Source organism: Toxoplasma gondii, chromosome IX (genome assembly GCF_000006565.2).
Source record: "Toxoplasma gondii ME49 chromosome IX, whole genome shotgun sequence".
In the NCBI taxonomy this organism is placed as follows: Eukaryota; Apicomplexa; class Conoidasida; order Eucoccidiorida; family Sarcocystidae; genus Toxoplasma; species Toxoplasma gondii.
The window spans coordinates 2604503-2620801 of record NC_031477.1 but is presented as its reverse complement, the minus strand read 5'-3'; the positions used below and the strand labels follow the sequence as shown (position 1 = coordinate 2620801).

The window sequence follows — 16299 nt, the reverse complement described above, 5'->3', positions numbered from 1 at the left end:
CACCCTGATGCCCTATACAGTGGTGCCACGTTTCTGGCATCTGCATCTGGCGGGGAGCTGATTATGGCAAGGAGAAAACTCTGTGACCCAGATGCTAGTATAGTCACCGCCATCGTCCTGAGAGTAGCCACCGACACACTGGTTCCTACTGTCTGTAGCAACAGGCTAGTAGCGGAATGGTAGTGTACAACTCTTTTGGCTGATGGAAAACTCCATCCAGCATATACGGAGCATTATATTACATAGCAGCATGGAATAGTTCCGGGGCAATATGTCCGCATCCAATGGCACTGGAAATAGTGACCAGCGCGTGAAGTACAATCCTGTAGGCAGGTTATGCCAAAAGGGAATACATCACTGCCGCCCATACTGCTGAAAAATCATCTTTTCAATTTGCGGCCCTAATTAAGTCAAGCACAGAGACGGGTGCGTGTATTCCCATGAAATAACAATCTGCGGGACATGTAGCCCACAGGCGTAGCATTCGGTGGGCAAGGCCATACCCGGTTCAGTGTTGTTTTGCACTGCCACAAGAAGAGAGCAAAAGCACGCATTTCCCATGCTTCGTCCCCGCACCACTCTTTGATACTGTATGCATGTTTGTTCCCGATATTATTGAGTCTGTGCATTTTTCGTAGTGTCACACTACTGGACACACGAAGGAATCCGATAAGAAGCGAATCCAATGTCGGATTGTGAATGCTGGGTACTTGAGTAACCAGCAACGTTCGGCGACGGTGCTGGTTTGAGGTCTGCAGCATGCGGCACGACAATGCTGCACCATAATTGGGGGCCGCAGCGATGTTATCCATGATGGTCATTGCTTGAGAGTTTGATGTTGAGAGAATATCTCTCCAAGAAAGAGATGCGACTGAACAATTTCAATTAAGAATTGCTACGGGATTACGACAACTGCGGAGGTGGTGGCAAGTTAAATCGACGGATAGAGCGTTGGCAAGGCATTCTTGAGCTTTCAAACTCGTGTAATACGGTGCCACAGAGGGTCACATAACTACACATGACCAGATTGACTTACCACGGATGTCAGGAAATTCTCAAGGAAGCACCAGGAGCCGGCACGCGCTTCGACAGTCTCATTCCGGTTCCGAGCGAAGCGATAAAGGACGCTAGTCGAACTTGAGGCGAAGATATTCCGCCGTTTCCCTCAGAAAGAAGGAAACGTGGAAGGTGCAGCAAATCAGCAATGCAAGTCTGGCGCCAGGATGGTAGAGTCATCCGTTATTCCAATACCACCGACCTTCAGCGAAGTGACGATACGCACATGGAATGCTTCTTTTATTGCTAGACTTCTTCGCACTGTAGCTGTGTGTTATGACAGAAAGATGCAGTATCCGCAGCAGTATCTATCAGGCGGTTCTCCCATAGTGTATCTGAGAAGCCTTCTTCTAATTTACATATTATGTCTATGCTGTAGACGCTGCAACAGTGCTCTCTACCTATAGTGACAGAGGCCACAGGATCAGCCTGAGTTCCTGTGGCATCGATGAAAACAGATCGCAGCGCGCTTTCAACTTGGTCCTGCTCCTTAGACGTTGTCACGTGACGGTCTGCTGCTCCCATGTGCGCGTGTTGCCCTGCAAATAATACACAATAGTCAAGATGCTCGACACAGCCGCTGGATTTCCTTTCCTCGACAAAGCCACAACGGCGTTTTTCTGGACACCTTCCTGTTTCCACATGAAGTAGGGTTCACAGTGACAATCTCAGCAACTTGCCTGTCAATTTTTCCATAACGCCAGTCAGAGTGGCAAGTTCCTCGATCCTAAGAACAACACACCGACACAGACGTACATCCGTCAATGCTATCAGTCACGCGGAATGGGAACATGCAGTCCTTTAACAAGATGAGTACGCTTTTCTTGCCGCGTTACTATTTGAACACGACGCTTGCATTTAGGAAAGCACAATCGAGCCCTCCTGTATGTTCTCCGCGTGCAAGTTCTCTCCGACGTGCTACGCGGCTACCTAAAACACGCGAACATGCCTGACGCTTTGAGCATGCGGTCATCCGTTGAATGTGCTGCCAGAGTGCCGCACGCTTCCTTTACCGGAATTGCTTGTGTTTCACGCATTCTCCCGCCGTTCGTATGGTGGACATATTAAACTTACCCATACTCTCGCATCGCCGATCCACCAGGAAAGTGCCACATGCACAGAAGTGCTTGCAGGAACTGGAATCTGTGCGCCGCTTCCAGCACTCGAATCACTGGGCTTTCCTCGACAGCACCTCCCACTGTAGCTGGCGGCCGGAATGAATTTACGGGGAAAGTGCGAACTGCAAGTGCCGACAAAACTAATATGCAACGGTTACATAGGGACATATACTGTTGCAGAACCGTGCGAATCCCTTCGTCGTGGAAACCTGAGCGGTGCTGCGAACGAGAGCTGCACAAGTTCGCAAGCACGAAGGCCACGCCTAAAGCGATATTCCCCAGTGCTTGAGGCGTGAAATCCTGCGAATACTTTTTGAAAGAAATCATTGAAGTCGAGGAAGTCGACAGCGCCCGCAGGTCGACACGATTATCATCCTGGCGCATCTGCTGAAGATTCCCAAAGAGACCTGGAACAACCGTACTTCCAAGGTAGCTTCCGTCTGCGGCTTCAGGCAACTTGCGCTTGAAAAACGTGTCTGCGATCTCATGACAGTTCCCTTGCAAACAAAGTTGGATGGCCGTGTGCTTCACCGCTTGCAGGACGAGGATGCTCAACCCATCTTTGGAGGACAAAAGGGAATCCACTGAATCCACGCGTGCGGCGTTGTTCAGCAGCAGAGCTAAATTCTGGACGCCAAATGCGGAGTCCGCTCCGATCGACGGTAGTTCTTGAGGGACTTCCTCAGCCCTTGTCGAGGCGTGATCGACTGACAAAGGGGTCTCCAGAAGGTGCTTCGCCCTTGCGATGAGAGATGAAATTGAGAGCCGGTGCCGGATCCGAAAATGGCCAAGAGCATTCAGCGTCATCCCTATCTGTAAAACAGACAAGGCCCTCAGGCGCCAGGGAACACGAAAACTTCCAAGAACACCCGATCATACTCTACTGCCTTCTGCTCACTTTCACTGACACCCGCCCAGGGATGGTAACCCCTGAACAACATGTTGCATGCACTTACTTGAGTAGCAGAAAAATGTCCTGCTATGACGGGTAACCTCTTCACGAGGATGTGGAAAAGCCGATCGTGCACTACATCTGAATAAACGTAACACGACATGAAGATGTGTAACACCACTTTCTGTTTCCACCTCCTTTGGCCTACAGTAAAGCGGAAAGGCAATGGAAACAGAAGAGACCTACCAACCACATGACCGACTGCAGTGACCACGAACACCGCTGGCTGCAATGAGGTGGCTTCACTGCCATCGACGGGTATCGAGCTATCGATGGCCGCTTCGGGCTCTCGCACGTACTGGCTTGACGGAAGGCGTTCCATGTCACGCTCATATCACGTGGTTGAATATCGTAGACATGCCTCGCAATGGCATTGCCTGTAGTTGGGAAACGGAAAAATCGCAACAGAGCACATGCCAAGCAGCCTCCGAGTTCCACCATTCGACAATGAAGCTGCGTTACGAATTGCGCACCACAGCAACAGTGCGACAAGATCCGCGTACGGCAGTTTCTGCCGGAACCCAAACCCGTCGAAGTGGACGCAGCGATTAGTTATTTTTCATGTGCGGTTGTTCGTGCCACCAAAATCGCTGGGGTAAATCAACCAGCTGGCTTATGCAGGCGTGTGTAACGAGCAGAATGCTTTATGCGCCGCTTCAAGAGACAATGTTTCTGCGGTTTCGTTTGGAATACCCTTCGCGCAGCACGACATCGCATACACGAAAATATCGGCGGAATCTTCCCACTTTTTGTGTGAAAGATCGAAAAACAATGACAATGCTTCTTGTTCAAGATGCCGTACCCAGTTGTCGCATGACATCCGATTTTGCCCCCTCCGACCTCGAGAAACTGTGAGCAAAAATGACAAGATACTGGAGAGGAAGCTCCTTCAATTCGTCGTCGAGTCTTCCCAGACGCCTCGCAGCACATCTGAGTCCACACGCAAACGTAGTCAGCAACAGAGCACGCATAGTTCGTCTCATAATCTCACACCGCAGGTCCCAAATCGCAAGGGATATCAACATGGCAAGCCTCGCACACAGTTGATTCCCACACCACAATGTTGTGGCCTCGCCAGACTGGTACGTCCCGAACTATATCGCCAGAAAAAATTGCCTCCACACGTGCACTGTGGTTATGCCGGTTTTGTCGGCTTCACTTTTCACGGTGGGCAACTGCTGTTTCTCGTAACCCCTACCAGACTGCACCACTTTGTCCCACAAGTCCTGTTTCCTTTTACAGAAAATCCTCCCTATGCGACAACAGCTACAGACCGTATATACACGTTCTAATATACGGGTATTTGTAAATAGTAATGTACACGAGTGTCCAAAAGTCTACACCTCAGAGCGATACTCTCAGACCAATGAGGGCTTTACTCACACAAAGAAAGGTCGGTGCTTTGGCATGCGGCGGGCGAAGATGTTGCAGACAAAAGCAAAATTCGTCAGCTCAGTGGGCACATCCTTTTGTTTTATTGTCGCAGCTCCATGGCCACGTTGAGGAACACTACACGCCACGAACCCTCTTTTTCGCAACGCGTTAGAATGGGCAGTACGTTTGTTTGGCACATATAACTCAGGCAAGACGCTCTGATAGCGTCTGACGAATCCGCCGCCCACGGCCGCTAGCACGGCCTCTGCATTTGGTAAGCCATCTGCTGCCTCTGACAGGCAGTTATGCGCTTCTTCATAGTCAGGTTTCTTGCATCCTTCATTCTTGTTTGCCGGATTCAAATCTGTCAAGTACGTCCGCAAAATCTCCAAAGCCTCTGCGTCGTTCACATCACCCCGTACCAGCCGAGGATACACTGTGGACCTCCATAAGAAGAACAAACTGCCACGAGGCTCTCCATTCTTTCGACAGTATCGTAGCACGCGTTCGAGGGCAGTTTTCGGGGACTCCCGCGGGGAACCGTTTTGTGGGTGTTTCGTAGTTCCCAACGCAGCGAAAGATCGAGCTCGTTTTAAGATGGTCTTCAAGTTCCATCGCTGATGGACTCCCTCGCGTGAATTACCCGTCCCTCGCGTCAGCTCCAGGTTGGTCGTCGAACCTGCACATAGGGATCGTTGGGTTTGTCTTTGATATGCATGTTTTTCAGATGCACAGACTCTAGACAGCGCAAAAAAAAGAACACAAGCGTGCTTGTCAGCCACACGAGGACTACAGGCCACGTTTACGGGGGCGTGCTGCCAGGCCAGAGGATGGAGCGACGCTACTACCTCTCGTTTCCACGTATGCACGGACGCACGGTTCCACATGACTGAGAAATCAAGCTCCGCTTAGGTAGAGGTATTCGAGCGTTGCGACTCAACATTTCTGACTTTTCGATAGCCGTACCCATCCGGTTGACTTCGAAGAGAAACACGCTCAAGAATCTAGGACCACATTCCGTTGCGGCGACATGACGGGACAAAGAATCGACATGAGATACTTATTCATTTAACGTTATCTGCGTTTGAAAACCTGGGTGGAAAACAGTGCTTCCACGTTCGGATTGAGGCTCAGGGGTTCAGCAAGCGGACGCGATGATGTGGCCAGCTCCATACGAACACAGCGTCCTGCAAACTACACCAACACATGCATCCCGCCTTGTTACATAGCCCAACTGGAAACCGACCGCCAATGGGCTTTCAAGAAGAAGGAACACCGCGTCAAATCCTCCCGAACACAGGCGGAAGCCCTCACGACGTCTGCTGGCTTTCCACCATGCACGTGGCACGCGTGACAATTTATGTTCTCTGCGATGCGGGTGTCCCCCCCACCTACATTCATGTGGAATGAAAGTCCAGTCTACGAGAAATTGAGCACCTCTGCAAGTAAAGGACTAGGCTGTCTGTTAATCATTTGCAGCACAGCACTTGTTATTCATCAGGTCGTGTATCAGATGTGCATGCCATGCGTGAGTGTGAACAGCGGGTTATCCGCTGACTGTGTGGCCACGCATATTACTGCAAACACAGCATAGACACAGCTAGGTCCCTAGTTCAACACCCTTCGGATGCAACGTCTGCACTCTAGACGAAAGTAAAGTCGAATTCACCGGATGAATCGACTTGCAAGTGACCACTATACCACCCCGAGTTTGGGTCTCGGGGGACACAGCAGAAAAGCGCAGCTGGAACGCCACGGGCAAACTCAACTAGCATGCTGTATGTCAACTAGCTGTACTACGGTGAGTTTACACAAAGTAAAACACATCTACCTTCATATGAAGTTTTAGTTAACAAACCTTCCATAATGTTTTTCCTAGGACATCGGTGACGAGAGAAGGAAGCGCCAATACCTCTCTCGCTGCCTGCTCTTTCAGAGCGACGCGTGTAGGCAGAAAGCGTGTCTCGTTCTCCCTGACAAGGTTTTCGTCCGTAGTGCCGGTGTTTGCTCCGAATAACATCATGTCTTGTGCGCCAATTTTTACGCAGTATGTCCAGGTAGACATGTTCATCTTAACAAAACCTTGCGAGGCATCAAAAGTGGACGCCCTTATCAAATTTTTTGTTGTCGGCACGGTTGAGGGACATTGATCGTTGCCCGCGTTGTGATCTCTCCTGGGAGCGTAGAGGCTTTCTTACGTATGAAACCTACTATAATTTCCGCTCCGGCAGTGGATAATTGAACATATGTTTCACGTGTCACTCGAGCAAGCCGTTTCTCGTTGCTCAGATAGCGTTTTTTCTTTACTGGCAGTGTCCCTTTCATGCCAGGTTTCGCGCAGTCAGCGGGGCAATGCAGTTTCTCTTCTTTTGAAGAATCTCATGCTTTAAGTGTGTATATGCGGTTTTGCGAACCCTGCCACTGATTCACCTTCACCAGCATACGTGGCGCAGTTTTGGGACTTTTCTTTGGCCCAGAGAGAGTGCCCTTTTGCATCTCACATGCTGGTGTACATACGCACGATGTTCTCGATTGTTCGAACATCTGCCTGACCCTGCTAGCGGGTTGACACGTGGACGCAAGGCTCAGCAAACAAAGGATCGCATCGACGACAGCAGCTAGACTGTCGTTCAAGTGGGTGGAGAATCCATTAGTCAAACTACCTCCCTCCTCTAGGACCAACGTTACGGACCACGCATTTCCTTATATGCGCGACGCATCCCTTTTCCGCTACTATGACATTGGACGGGGGTGGCTTGCAGGAAATTTTGGATAGCGCTACTGATAAAAAAAATCTCAATCAACTCGAGGTTTCGTAGTTGGTGGCGTTACTGCCGCTCACACGACTAGTTATGCTTGTCTCATTGGTGAAGTTTCCTCTCGGGACGAGGCCCAGAGCATCATGGCAGGCCCGGACAGCAAACGGATGTACTTGTCCATCGTGGCACAGAATATAGACAAAATTAAGTCTGAAAAACCGTACTGGAACAAAAATTTTGTTCCTATAACAGCAAGGTAAGTGGGTTCGAACCTCATCACTTAAGTGACGGTCTCAGCACCATGCGATAAAATAAATTCTTTTGCACAGCATCAGAGCCGAAGCTCGGAGAAACAACTGAAGTGATTTGTCCGGTGACAATGTGAGTTTATTTGTCCGGTGACTGTGTAAAATCTCTTGTGTTCTCAATCTGACGATCCATAAATCCGTAGTCTCGATTGACACTATCCCCTTGCCGTGTTCCTTGTAGCACTGTAAGTTTATACGCTTCGTGTTGACCGTGACCTGTGCCCAGATCACCGACACAGGCTTCCGCTGGTAGTTCAACCCTGACCCCCTCCCGAAAAGTTGAATCAATATTATCGAGATTTAACGCGGTGCTGCTGCTTCAGACGGCACTGAGATTATATCCGTACGAAGATCGAACATGAGGGAAGGCCAGGGGAAGGGGGTTCGTGCAGGATGTTGAACTGTGCCTCTTGCGACTGTGGTGTACTGTCAGAGTTGTCGCCGCAGGTGTACTAGCAGTTAGGCGGGCTTTTTCAATCTATAACTCAGACGAGATGTACAATTCAACCACCGGGAGACGTCGAACAGCATTTGTGACTGTGACGCATTTCGAATATTCATTGTCAGCTGTAATCCACGTTATTATGCTGACAACATGCTTCGACAGCATGCGGCTTGTCTCTCGGATTTCGCTGCAGCGGAGCGGGGACAAAATACACGATGCTACAAGCGGCGATGATGCTGGACAAACCGAAAGTCGTTAAGTATCTTGTTGGCCATCCTGCAGTCGACGTTGCTGTGAAAACCAGCGACGGCAAATCTACATTAATGGTAGCTGTTATCTCCCGCGTAAGTCTTGCACAAAAGAGAAGAGGAATAATCTTGTTGAATCCAGCTTCTGATCCGTGCTCAACCAATATTTCTTTGAGAGTTCCGGCAAATACTTTCCCCCTCTTATTTATGTTTCCAAGAATGCCACCGGTGTATCGGTTGATGTTGACTGCAAGGTCGCAGGAGGGCTAACGGATACTCGGTACATGGTTGCATCCTCACTGAGCTGTGTTCAAAGGTTCAACTGCAGCATGGGCGGCATTTGCTTACGTGTCGTTTTATTCCGTTAGGAGAGAATATTTCTCGGTGATTGTCTATGTAATGTTAATCTTACCACAAAACCAATGTCGAGTTTGGTTTCCAAGCTCTACAGTCGTGTCACAGGAGTATTCCGGAGTTTAACCATAATTTGTTTATTTCAGCGTGTGTGAAGATAAAGTGTCTGTCACTCACTGCGTCATGTTATCCCTCGCGCACACAGCGCGACGTCTTTCGAAGCAGAGTATGTTGATGCGCAGGCGGCTACGGCAGTGTGTAAATCTGTTGCTTCATGTTTGGTGCATTTCAGACAGTTCAGAAAATACACCAAATGGAGGATGCCACTTTCTAATTATCGTGTCTGCCCGTCCTGTTGACTTCAGATGCCTTGTACAGTCCTGGAAAAACTTCTAGAGAGATATGATTTGAGAACAATAAACGAGCTCGATCCGGGAGGTTGCACAGCATTGGACTATTGCGAGCCTGATACTCCCCGTAAGAAAATAATTCGATGTTTTTCCATGTCGTCCAAAGCTTAGTTTACGGGTATTCTGACTGCCATCCCATCTCCACTGTTTCATCTAACCGCAGACCGTGGCGACTCACATCTCCGCTTGTTCTGATCCGAGAGTGTGTATCTTCCCTATATCCTTACTCAGTGCCATGAATTGTCGAAAACTGTGGAATCCTCGTTGTGGAATTTTGGGTGTTATCATGCTCCACCCTACCGAGTTGTTTGCATCTGGGTTGGGTATGGGACTGCTGTCCTGGCCATACTACAGTGTAAGTATGTGTTACGTCTGTGGCCGGTACAGAACTTCTCCAGTCGACATGTTAGGCCCGGCTAGAAAGGTGCGGCGGCGTCGCAAGTTACCCCATTCCACCGACTTCTTTTCTCATGGTGGCGTTTCTTTTGTGGATGTTTCCTGTCCGTGCAGAATATAATCTCTTGCAGTCGCTGGGCTGTCAGACTAAAAAAGATCTGGATGCGTCTTTACAAGGATTCTTCGGTAACGCGGGCGCCAACGTTGTGCACCAGCGAGTCAGAAGGAAAGGGGATTCGAAGCAACCGAAAGAAGAAAAACGAACTCAAGGGAGCGCGTTAGGCACCTCCTCTCAGAAGGACACTGAGAAGTCCGCCAGCGCTGGTGAGAAATCTGTGGATCAGCAGCACCAGAGTGGTGGGGGCGATCCGCATTCCGCTAGTGACCACTGTGTTTCCGACGAAGATAGTGTATCAAGCGACGAGGCGGATGACCCGTGGAAACTGTTCGACACACCGGAAGATCTCCTCAAAGTTCTGCAAGCTTACCTGGATGTTTGGGGTGATGAAGGAGAGGACGCCAAACTGTGTCAAGAGTGGGTCTGTTATGTCACTAAGAAAATAGGTAAAGGTAAAGGCAGCGCCGCTGTTGAGAAATGGAATGCTCTCATGGTGTCGGTGTACGGAGAAGGAAATGTTATGCGGTATGAGCCGAAAAAATGTGCAAAACAGGGCACAAATAGAGACCCACCTGTGCCTGCGTATGGAGGTGCCACATCATTTGAACAGGGAGCCCGATATGAAGAACAGCAGGCAGACGGTAGCGAAAAAAGAACCGACGATGACACAAGGGATGGAATAGAGAGGCCCGATCCGGAGATTCTCAAGAACTTCTTCGACCCAACAGCGCCACCTGTTGAGATGAGAACCCCTCGCAAACCTCCGCCTGCCGATGGCGGTCCACGTGTGGTGGGTCTTCGTGTTAACAAGGAAGAGGCAAGGAAGCAGTTTCCTTGTCTTCTAGGGCCCAAGTCTCGCTCATCAAAGAAGCGGGGCTCGAAAAAGAACTGAGACCAGCGAGGCTACAGGCGAGCGAGCTACATCGATGTGCATCGTACATACCCGTCTTTTTTGAGGCGTCTCGTACGATTCATGTCGTAGACGAACCTCTTCGCAAAACGCCTGCAGAAAAGATGCGGCTTTTTGTGGTACAAATTGCCCATGTTAGCATATCGGCAGCGTTACCTGCCCTGCTAGAGTACGTGTCTGCAGCCCGTAAACCCGTCGCAACCTGTTGAGGAATTCTTTACGGTGTTTACTATTTTTGACAGCGAAGCAAAGCTCTGCTCCTGCAGTTTCGTGTCTGCGTTTATCTCACGGCATACGGAATCAGTTTACGGGCGATACAAAGGGAGTTGTTCTACAGAACGACTCCACAGTGTCGAGAGTCACACATCGACTGTTATGGGTGGACGGCTGTTCCACAGGGAACAGACACACTCGTGTCCAGGCAACTGACAGCACTGGCTTATACGCAACAAAAAAAGACACATTCAGTCTCCATTCTCGCTGAGCGTCTGTTTCGCCCGAGATCTGTTAAAAATGCCAAACTAGCGGACGATTCTTCTGTAGATTATGGAAAGCAGACGAGGAAACACAACGGAGAACTGCTCTCATGAATTCAACTCACACAATCTGTGAAGACTACCAGAGCATCGAGAAACGGGGAAGAAAACGCCGGGCGCTGTGTCTCAAGGAAAATTTACGAAGATCATACACGACAGATTCGAAAATTGGACTGTTTACGACGATGCTTGGCCAGCACATCTACACTACTGTGTTATGGAGACGCAGACGATGAAGGCAGCGAAAGTGAGTGGCGCCCCTTCGCCTCCAGCACATCGAAAGGTTCCACGATACATGCTCTTCTATGCAAATTCACAGACGTCGAACGCGAGCGCCAGCGCGTAAATGATTTCTTTACTCTTTAGTACGCTAAGGCTGAGTAGACACCTGCCATGATGCCTACGAGAAGCATGAGGACAGACATAGGACCCACGATCTCTTTTTCCTCGAACCGCTTAACCGATGAACAGGCGTACACCATTGATGCTGTCGCACACCAGCCACTCGTCACAGAGAGAAGCAAGATGAGTATAACATAGAGCGCAAATGAATTGAAGAACGCGTTCACGAGGTACGCACCCAACAGAAAGAAAACGGCGAGGACAACCCTGCTCAACACTATGGGAAGAAGTAGTTTCTCTGGAATCGTAAGCCAGCGACCGACGCGTGGAGAGAGCGTGGCAAGGTCGGGTAGCGACTTGCCGCAGAGATCTCCAATCGAGAAGAGTCCAAAAAGGATGATGTACTGCGGGCCGTTCTTGGCGAAACCAGGGTAGTGCCACATGATGGGGCCGACTCGCGGGAAGAGGTTAAGCGTGACGAAGAAGTTGAAGAAGACACAGAATAGGAAAATCCCTGAATCTCGCAAAAAATACCGCCAACCTCGGGAGGGCCAGTGGCACTCGTCGTTCACCATATCGAGATTCAGTTCGCACTCAGTTCCTTCGCGGCTGCCCACGCATAGCTCGCTGCCAGCGGGCCGTGACGAAAACGTCTGGCCAGCTGCAGCCCCGCGTCCTGATTGCTCCGCCTGTACTTTGCCTGAAAGTCTCAGACCTACGGCATCGCCTTGCTTCCTTTTCCCAAACACTGAGATCCCGTGGCTCTTTTCCTCTGCAACTTCAGAGGACTGCTGTTTCTGCTCTTCAGAAGCTGCAAACTCCACCTTGGACACTGGGAGAGAAACCGCGACACTAGAATTTCCCCTGCTCCGTGCCGTCTGATCAGCCGCATCCACATCATAGTGCACTGCTGACTTCTTTTCGCTGCTTTGCAAGTTCTGCTTCTTCAGCTCAATTGCGTGGGCCGTCCGGTTTGCTGATTCGTCGACAAACACCTCATTCTGAATCACGGGAAGCTCTCTGCCTGCAGCATCACACCTCCAGCGACGCTTGATCTCCGCCCAGCGACTGCCTTGTCGGCGACTGCGCTTTGCTTCCCAGTAGCGCGTCAACTGCCTAGCTGCCCACGGCTGCCTCACCGCAAAGAACAGCAGTCCTGCGGAAACGATGGAGACGACAGATGAGATGCCGAACACGAGCCAGAGCATCGACGAGACACCTTCTTCGCTTCCAAGGTCAAACGAAAACGAGAACACAAGATTCACGGAAAAACTGAGGATTCCCGCCACACCTTGGCCTGCACGCACAACACAGAAGACAACCGCATCAAACGCATGAGGAACATGACAAACGCCATTCGATCTTGAATCCCGGCGCACCAGACAGGTGGTTCCCTTGACTACCTAGTTAGTGGATGCCCCATAAAGAGTTATAACTTTACTCGCCCTAGGATTTCTGTCGGAGGGATATCTACGTTCCCTGCAATTATATATCCACAGCGCAACGGCTATCCTGTGTAACAACAAAAAACGGTTTAGCGGCACAGCTGAGAAAACTCATAAACTCTGCCCGTTGTCAGGTAAACTGAGGCAGGCGGAGTAGCAGTTGTGTCGGATTCTGAGTATTTAATCCGAGTACGGCAACAACGTAGCGACAGACACTTGCGAGAAGTCTCGAAGACGATCTGTCGTCACTTTCGCCCCCATCATAGAGTCAGCGCCCCTTGCCTTGTGAAACCTATATATTCAGGCACTTGCTGGAGCATGATAGATTCCTTGCACCTAACGCCAGACATCTGACACTCCTTCCTTTGCCTGGTGATGGACAGCATCGGCGTCTTTAGACCTGGTCCGCTTCTGCGACGTGGGCGATTGTCTGGAATGCTAGTTTTCTGACGATTGATATTTTCAACTCGCGCCCTCCATGCTTACCCATGGAAAAAGACCCAATGAAGTTGTACGGCATGGCACTGGCGACAGGGATGCTCCCCCCGCAGATCACCCCAGCACTGACTCCGAAGAGCAGGGAAACGATGTGCATTAAGGCCGCTTTGGCAACGTCTGGAACCAAAGTGACAACAAGGGGAAAGGTAACAGCTAGGCCAGCGTCAACGAGAGTGGCCAAAATAACAATCCATGGCTGCATACTGTCCACGAGGAACATGAGGACTAACTGTACACAAATACAACCGACCTGGTAGACACCCAGGAGGGAGTTTCCAATCGGCGTGGACTGGAAGAAAGTCATTTCTATGTAGGGCGTCATCGAAAGAAGAAACTGCCAGCACGACAGTGAGGCCACCCCACAAACGAGAAACGTGAGAAACCCAGCGACACGATCTCGTTCTGTGAACGGGCACGACTTTTGCTCGCTATGACACGGCGTTTCTCTGTCAGAAGCCACGCTTGCCCGTGGTATCGGACACGGGTTGGAGCCAGGTGCATTCTCCTTTCCATTGCTATTTCGACACACAGACACATTGCTAGAAGTCTTCCGAAGCACATTGGAGCACAGGGAAGTGTCATCTTGGCCCTCTAGACATTCGGTCCAGGAATTGCTTCGCATGCTCGGCGGCGTTAAACAGTGTAGAAAAGCAGCCTTGTATGCGACAGGAGGGTGCGCATCCTGTTGGCTTGCGAGTATCGAGTCGCCTCGACTACGAGGCGAGCAGCTTTCTCCTATGGAGGAACTCAAAGGCCCGTCCAGGTCAACATCTTCGAGGGCCAAAGTGTCCAGGCCAGCCATTTTTGCGACTGCACTTGGATGGACTGGGGGAAAACCGAGCGTCGGTCATCCGAATGAGGGCAAAGAGCAAGGATAAGAGGTTGAGTGTTGGATACTCAAAGACTCTAGATACGAGCGTGCCGAGCCGAAACGCGGGCGGTCCGCACTTCACAACGAGTGCTGCTCGCGGACATCGGGGGTGGATGCGGAAAAGGAACAGAGAGGCTGGCGGCTAAACACGGGCAGCAAATCCACTCCCTGTACACAGTGGAGTATAGCCGTAACACACCGTTGAATCAAAAGTTTCCAATCTCTCCGGAGACAAGACACATGAGATATGTGCCGCGATTTTGACGAGGTAGACTCACGGTTTGACGGAACATAAGACAGGATCACCCTAAGACAGTTTCCACGCGCGGTCAGAAAGTGGAGTGTGACGCCGACGTGCTCATACACTGTGGTGGGAGGTCGCTGACGGAACCTAAAGCCGACGCTCGTCGGCAATAATGTTTCAATGTGGAACCGCTTCAGGAACTTAGGCCAAACTTTGGAGAACAAACCCGCACATGAGGGTGAATTCGACAGTTCAAAAGCCGTTCACATCGCCGCAGCACTCCCAAATATGAACACAGGAAGACATTAAACAAACCTGTTTTGCTGACATCCGCGTTTTGCCAAAGAAGACACGGGGAACACGGAGCAGCGCCTCATCCATTAACCTGCAGTACTCTCTCTTTTTCGGGGAACGATCGTAAAGACTGATGTCCAGTTCGAAGGGGCGACCACTATCTAACAGAGACAAGGGGATCCTTTCGTTTTTGGTGACATCATCCAACAATGCTTTTAAAAATATTGTCCAGCTCAGCTCTTCCAAAAGAACCCCATAAGAACGCCGACACCGAGGGAGGTCGCTCATGTCACAAACGGCGCATGGGCACCAGTCACCCTCCCAGCATGCAACAGTTAAGTGTGTGGGTTCGAGCTGCTGGGACAACTCGGAGAGGACAGGACAGCTATACGATGCCTCAAAAGTGCGAAGGAAGCTATGTGGCGTTGGAAAGTTGCCAAGTTCGTGTTTCAGATGTGGACGGAGAACCACTTTTTCAGGCGGACAAGACATTTCCGGCTTTGTTGCCCAAGAGTAACCACCAACAAAATCCACTTTCGCGCGGGTCTGAAGACGCAGTGTCCTCAGTGTAAAGGTTGGTGCCTCGCATGAGAATCTATCGTAACCCCACTCTTGCTTTCATCCAGTTCGCGGAGGGGGGTCTCAGGTACTGTCGACGCTACTCTACCTTCTCCGTTCTTTTCCCGTCCACAACTTCCAGTAACGTGCCACCAGATCGCAATGACGGCGTACTTGCTACCAGCTGCCAAAAAGTTCCGACATCCGTGTCAAAAAACGCCGCTGCACACGCGCGCGGCAGCCGTATGTATGGCGCGGCTCTTGTTCGCGGCACATAGGACGCCAGGTAACGGGGCTTTTTTCAAAACAGAACGAAGGTGGAGACGGTGTTCGCCTCTACGACATCATACACTCATTGTCTGTGGTTCGTTCCAACACTAAGGGGAAGTGAGGGAAGTACGCCGTGACAGCTGCCGCGTCGTGTATACAAAAGTAGTTCAGGGTCCTTTCATAGATGCATATGCATCTTCGTACGTACGTATGCGCGATCAAAAAACCAATGCCATACAGCGTTTGCACTTTCGAAATTTGTTTCCTATCACTTCCTTGTGCCGACCTGATAACACCTTCGGTCCCGTCATCAGAGTTTGCCTGCAAAATGTCTAGCCAATAACTCCCACTTAAATTCCGTTGCAAAACAAAAAACTTGGTTAATTTATCTGAATGTGAGGTTCACTGCACCTTTCCTCTTTTGACCTGGCATCCAGTAGCTCCATAGCCTAGGTCAGCAGTGTCTTTCTTTCATCGACACGTCTTGGGCTTCCTCCGCTCAGCACGTTAGTAGTAATCGTCGATCCCTACACCTTATGCGCCACGCTTCAGAAAAGCTGCTGTTTCCTTCTGTTCCAAAACCATCTTTCTCCTAGATGTTCGCAGTGTGCAAAATCAGGGCGCAAATGCTACATTATTTCAAGTACATTAGAGCCTTCTTACACAAGAAGAAGCCTTGGTGCAAAAGCTTCTGCTTAAGTGGTGCGCTATCGGCGAACATTACCCTTTCCTGCAGTAGGGGGGCTGCGATCCATATGAGTTGTTTGTTCGATCTTTCGAAAGAACCTGCTCC

At 50.3% G+C, this 16299-nt stretch overlaps 3 protein-coding genes across 3 annotated transcripts; 1 reads left to right on the top strand and 2 right to left on the bottom strand.

The window, feature by feature from the left end:
* Positions 1–167: 167 nt before the first annotated feature.
* TGME49_288560 (hypothetical protein) lies at positions 168–6208 on the bottom strand. Its single transcript, XM_018782039.1, has 7 exons — positions 4510–6208; positions 3929–3975; positions 3426–3503; positions 3131–3207; positions 2131–2987; positions 1737–1783; positions 168–1595 (listed from the first exon to the last, which is right to left on the bottom strand). Exons 1-7 carry the CDS (start codon positions 5385–5387, stop codon positions 1303–1305), a joined length of 2277 nt encoding a protein of 758 aa, XP_018636363.1. The 5' UTR covers positions 5388–6208; the 3' UTR covers positions 168–1302.
* Positions 6209–6247: 39 nt separating this feature from the next.
* TGME49_288550 (hypothetical protein) lies at positions 6248–10770 on the top strand. The gene is made up of 4 exons (XM_002368254.2): positions 6248–7515; positions 8206–8356; positions 8980–9091; positions 9535–10770. The coding sequence occupies exons 1-4, from the start codon at positions 7403–7405 to the stop codon at positions 10428–10430; spliced, it is 1272 nt and encodes a 423-aa protein (XP_002368295.1). The 5' UTR covers positions 6248–7402; the 3' UTR covers positions 10431–10770.
* On the bottom strand, positions 10723–15633 carry TGME49_288540 (nucleoside transporter protein). Its single transcript, XM_002368253.2, has 2 exons — positions 13258–15633; positions 10723–12623 (listed from the first exon to the last, which is right to left on the bottom strand). Exons 1-2 carry the CDS (start codon positions 14069–14071, stop codon positions 11347–11349), a joined length of 2091 nt encoding a protein of 696 aa, XP_002368294.1. The 5' UTR covers positions 14072–15633; the 3' UTR covers positions 10723–11346.
* Positions 15634–16299: the final 666 nt, after the last annotated feature.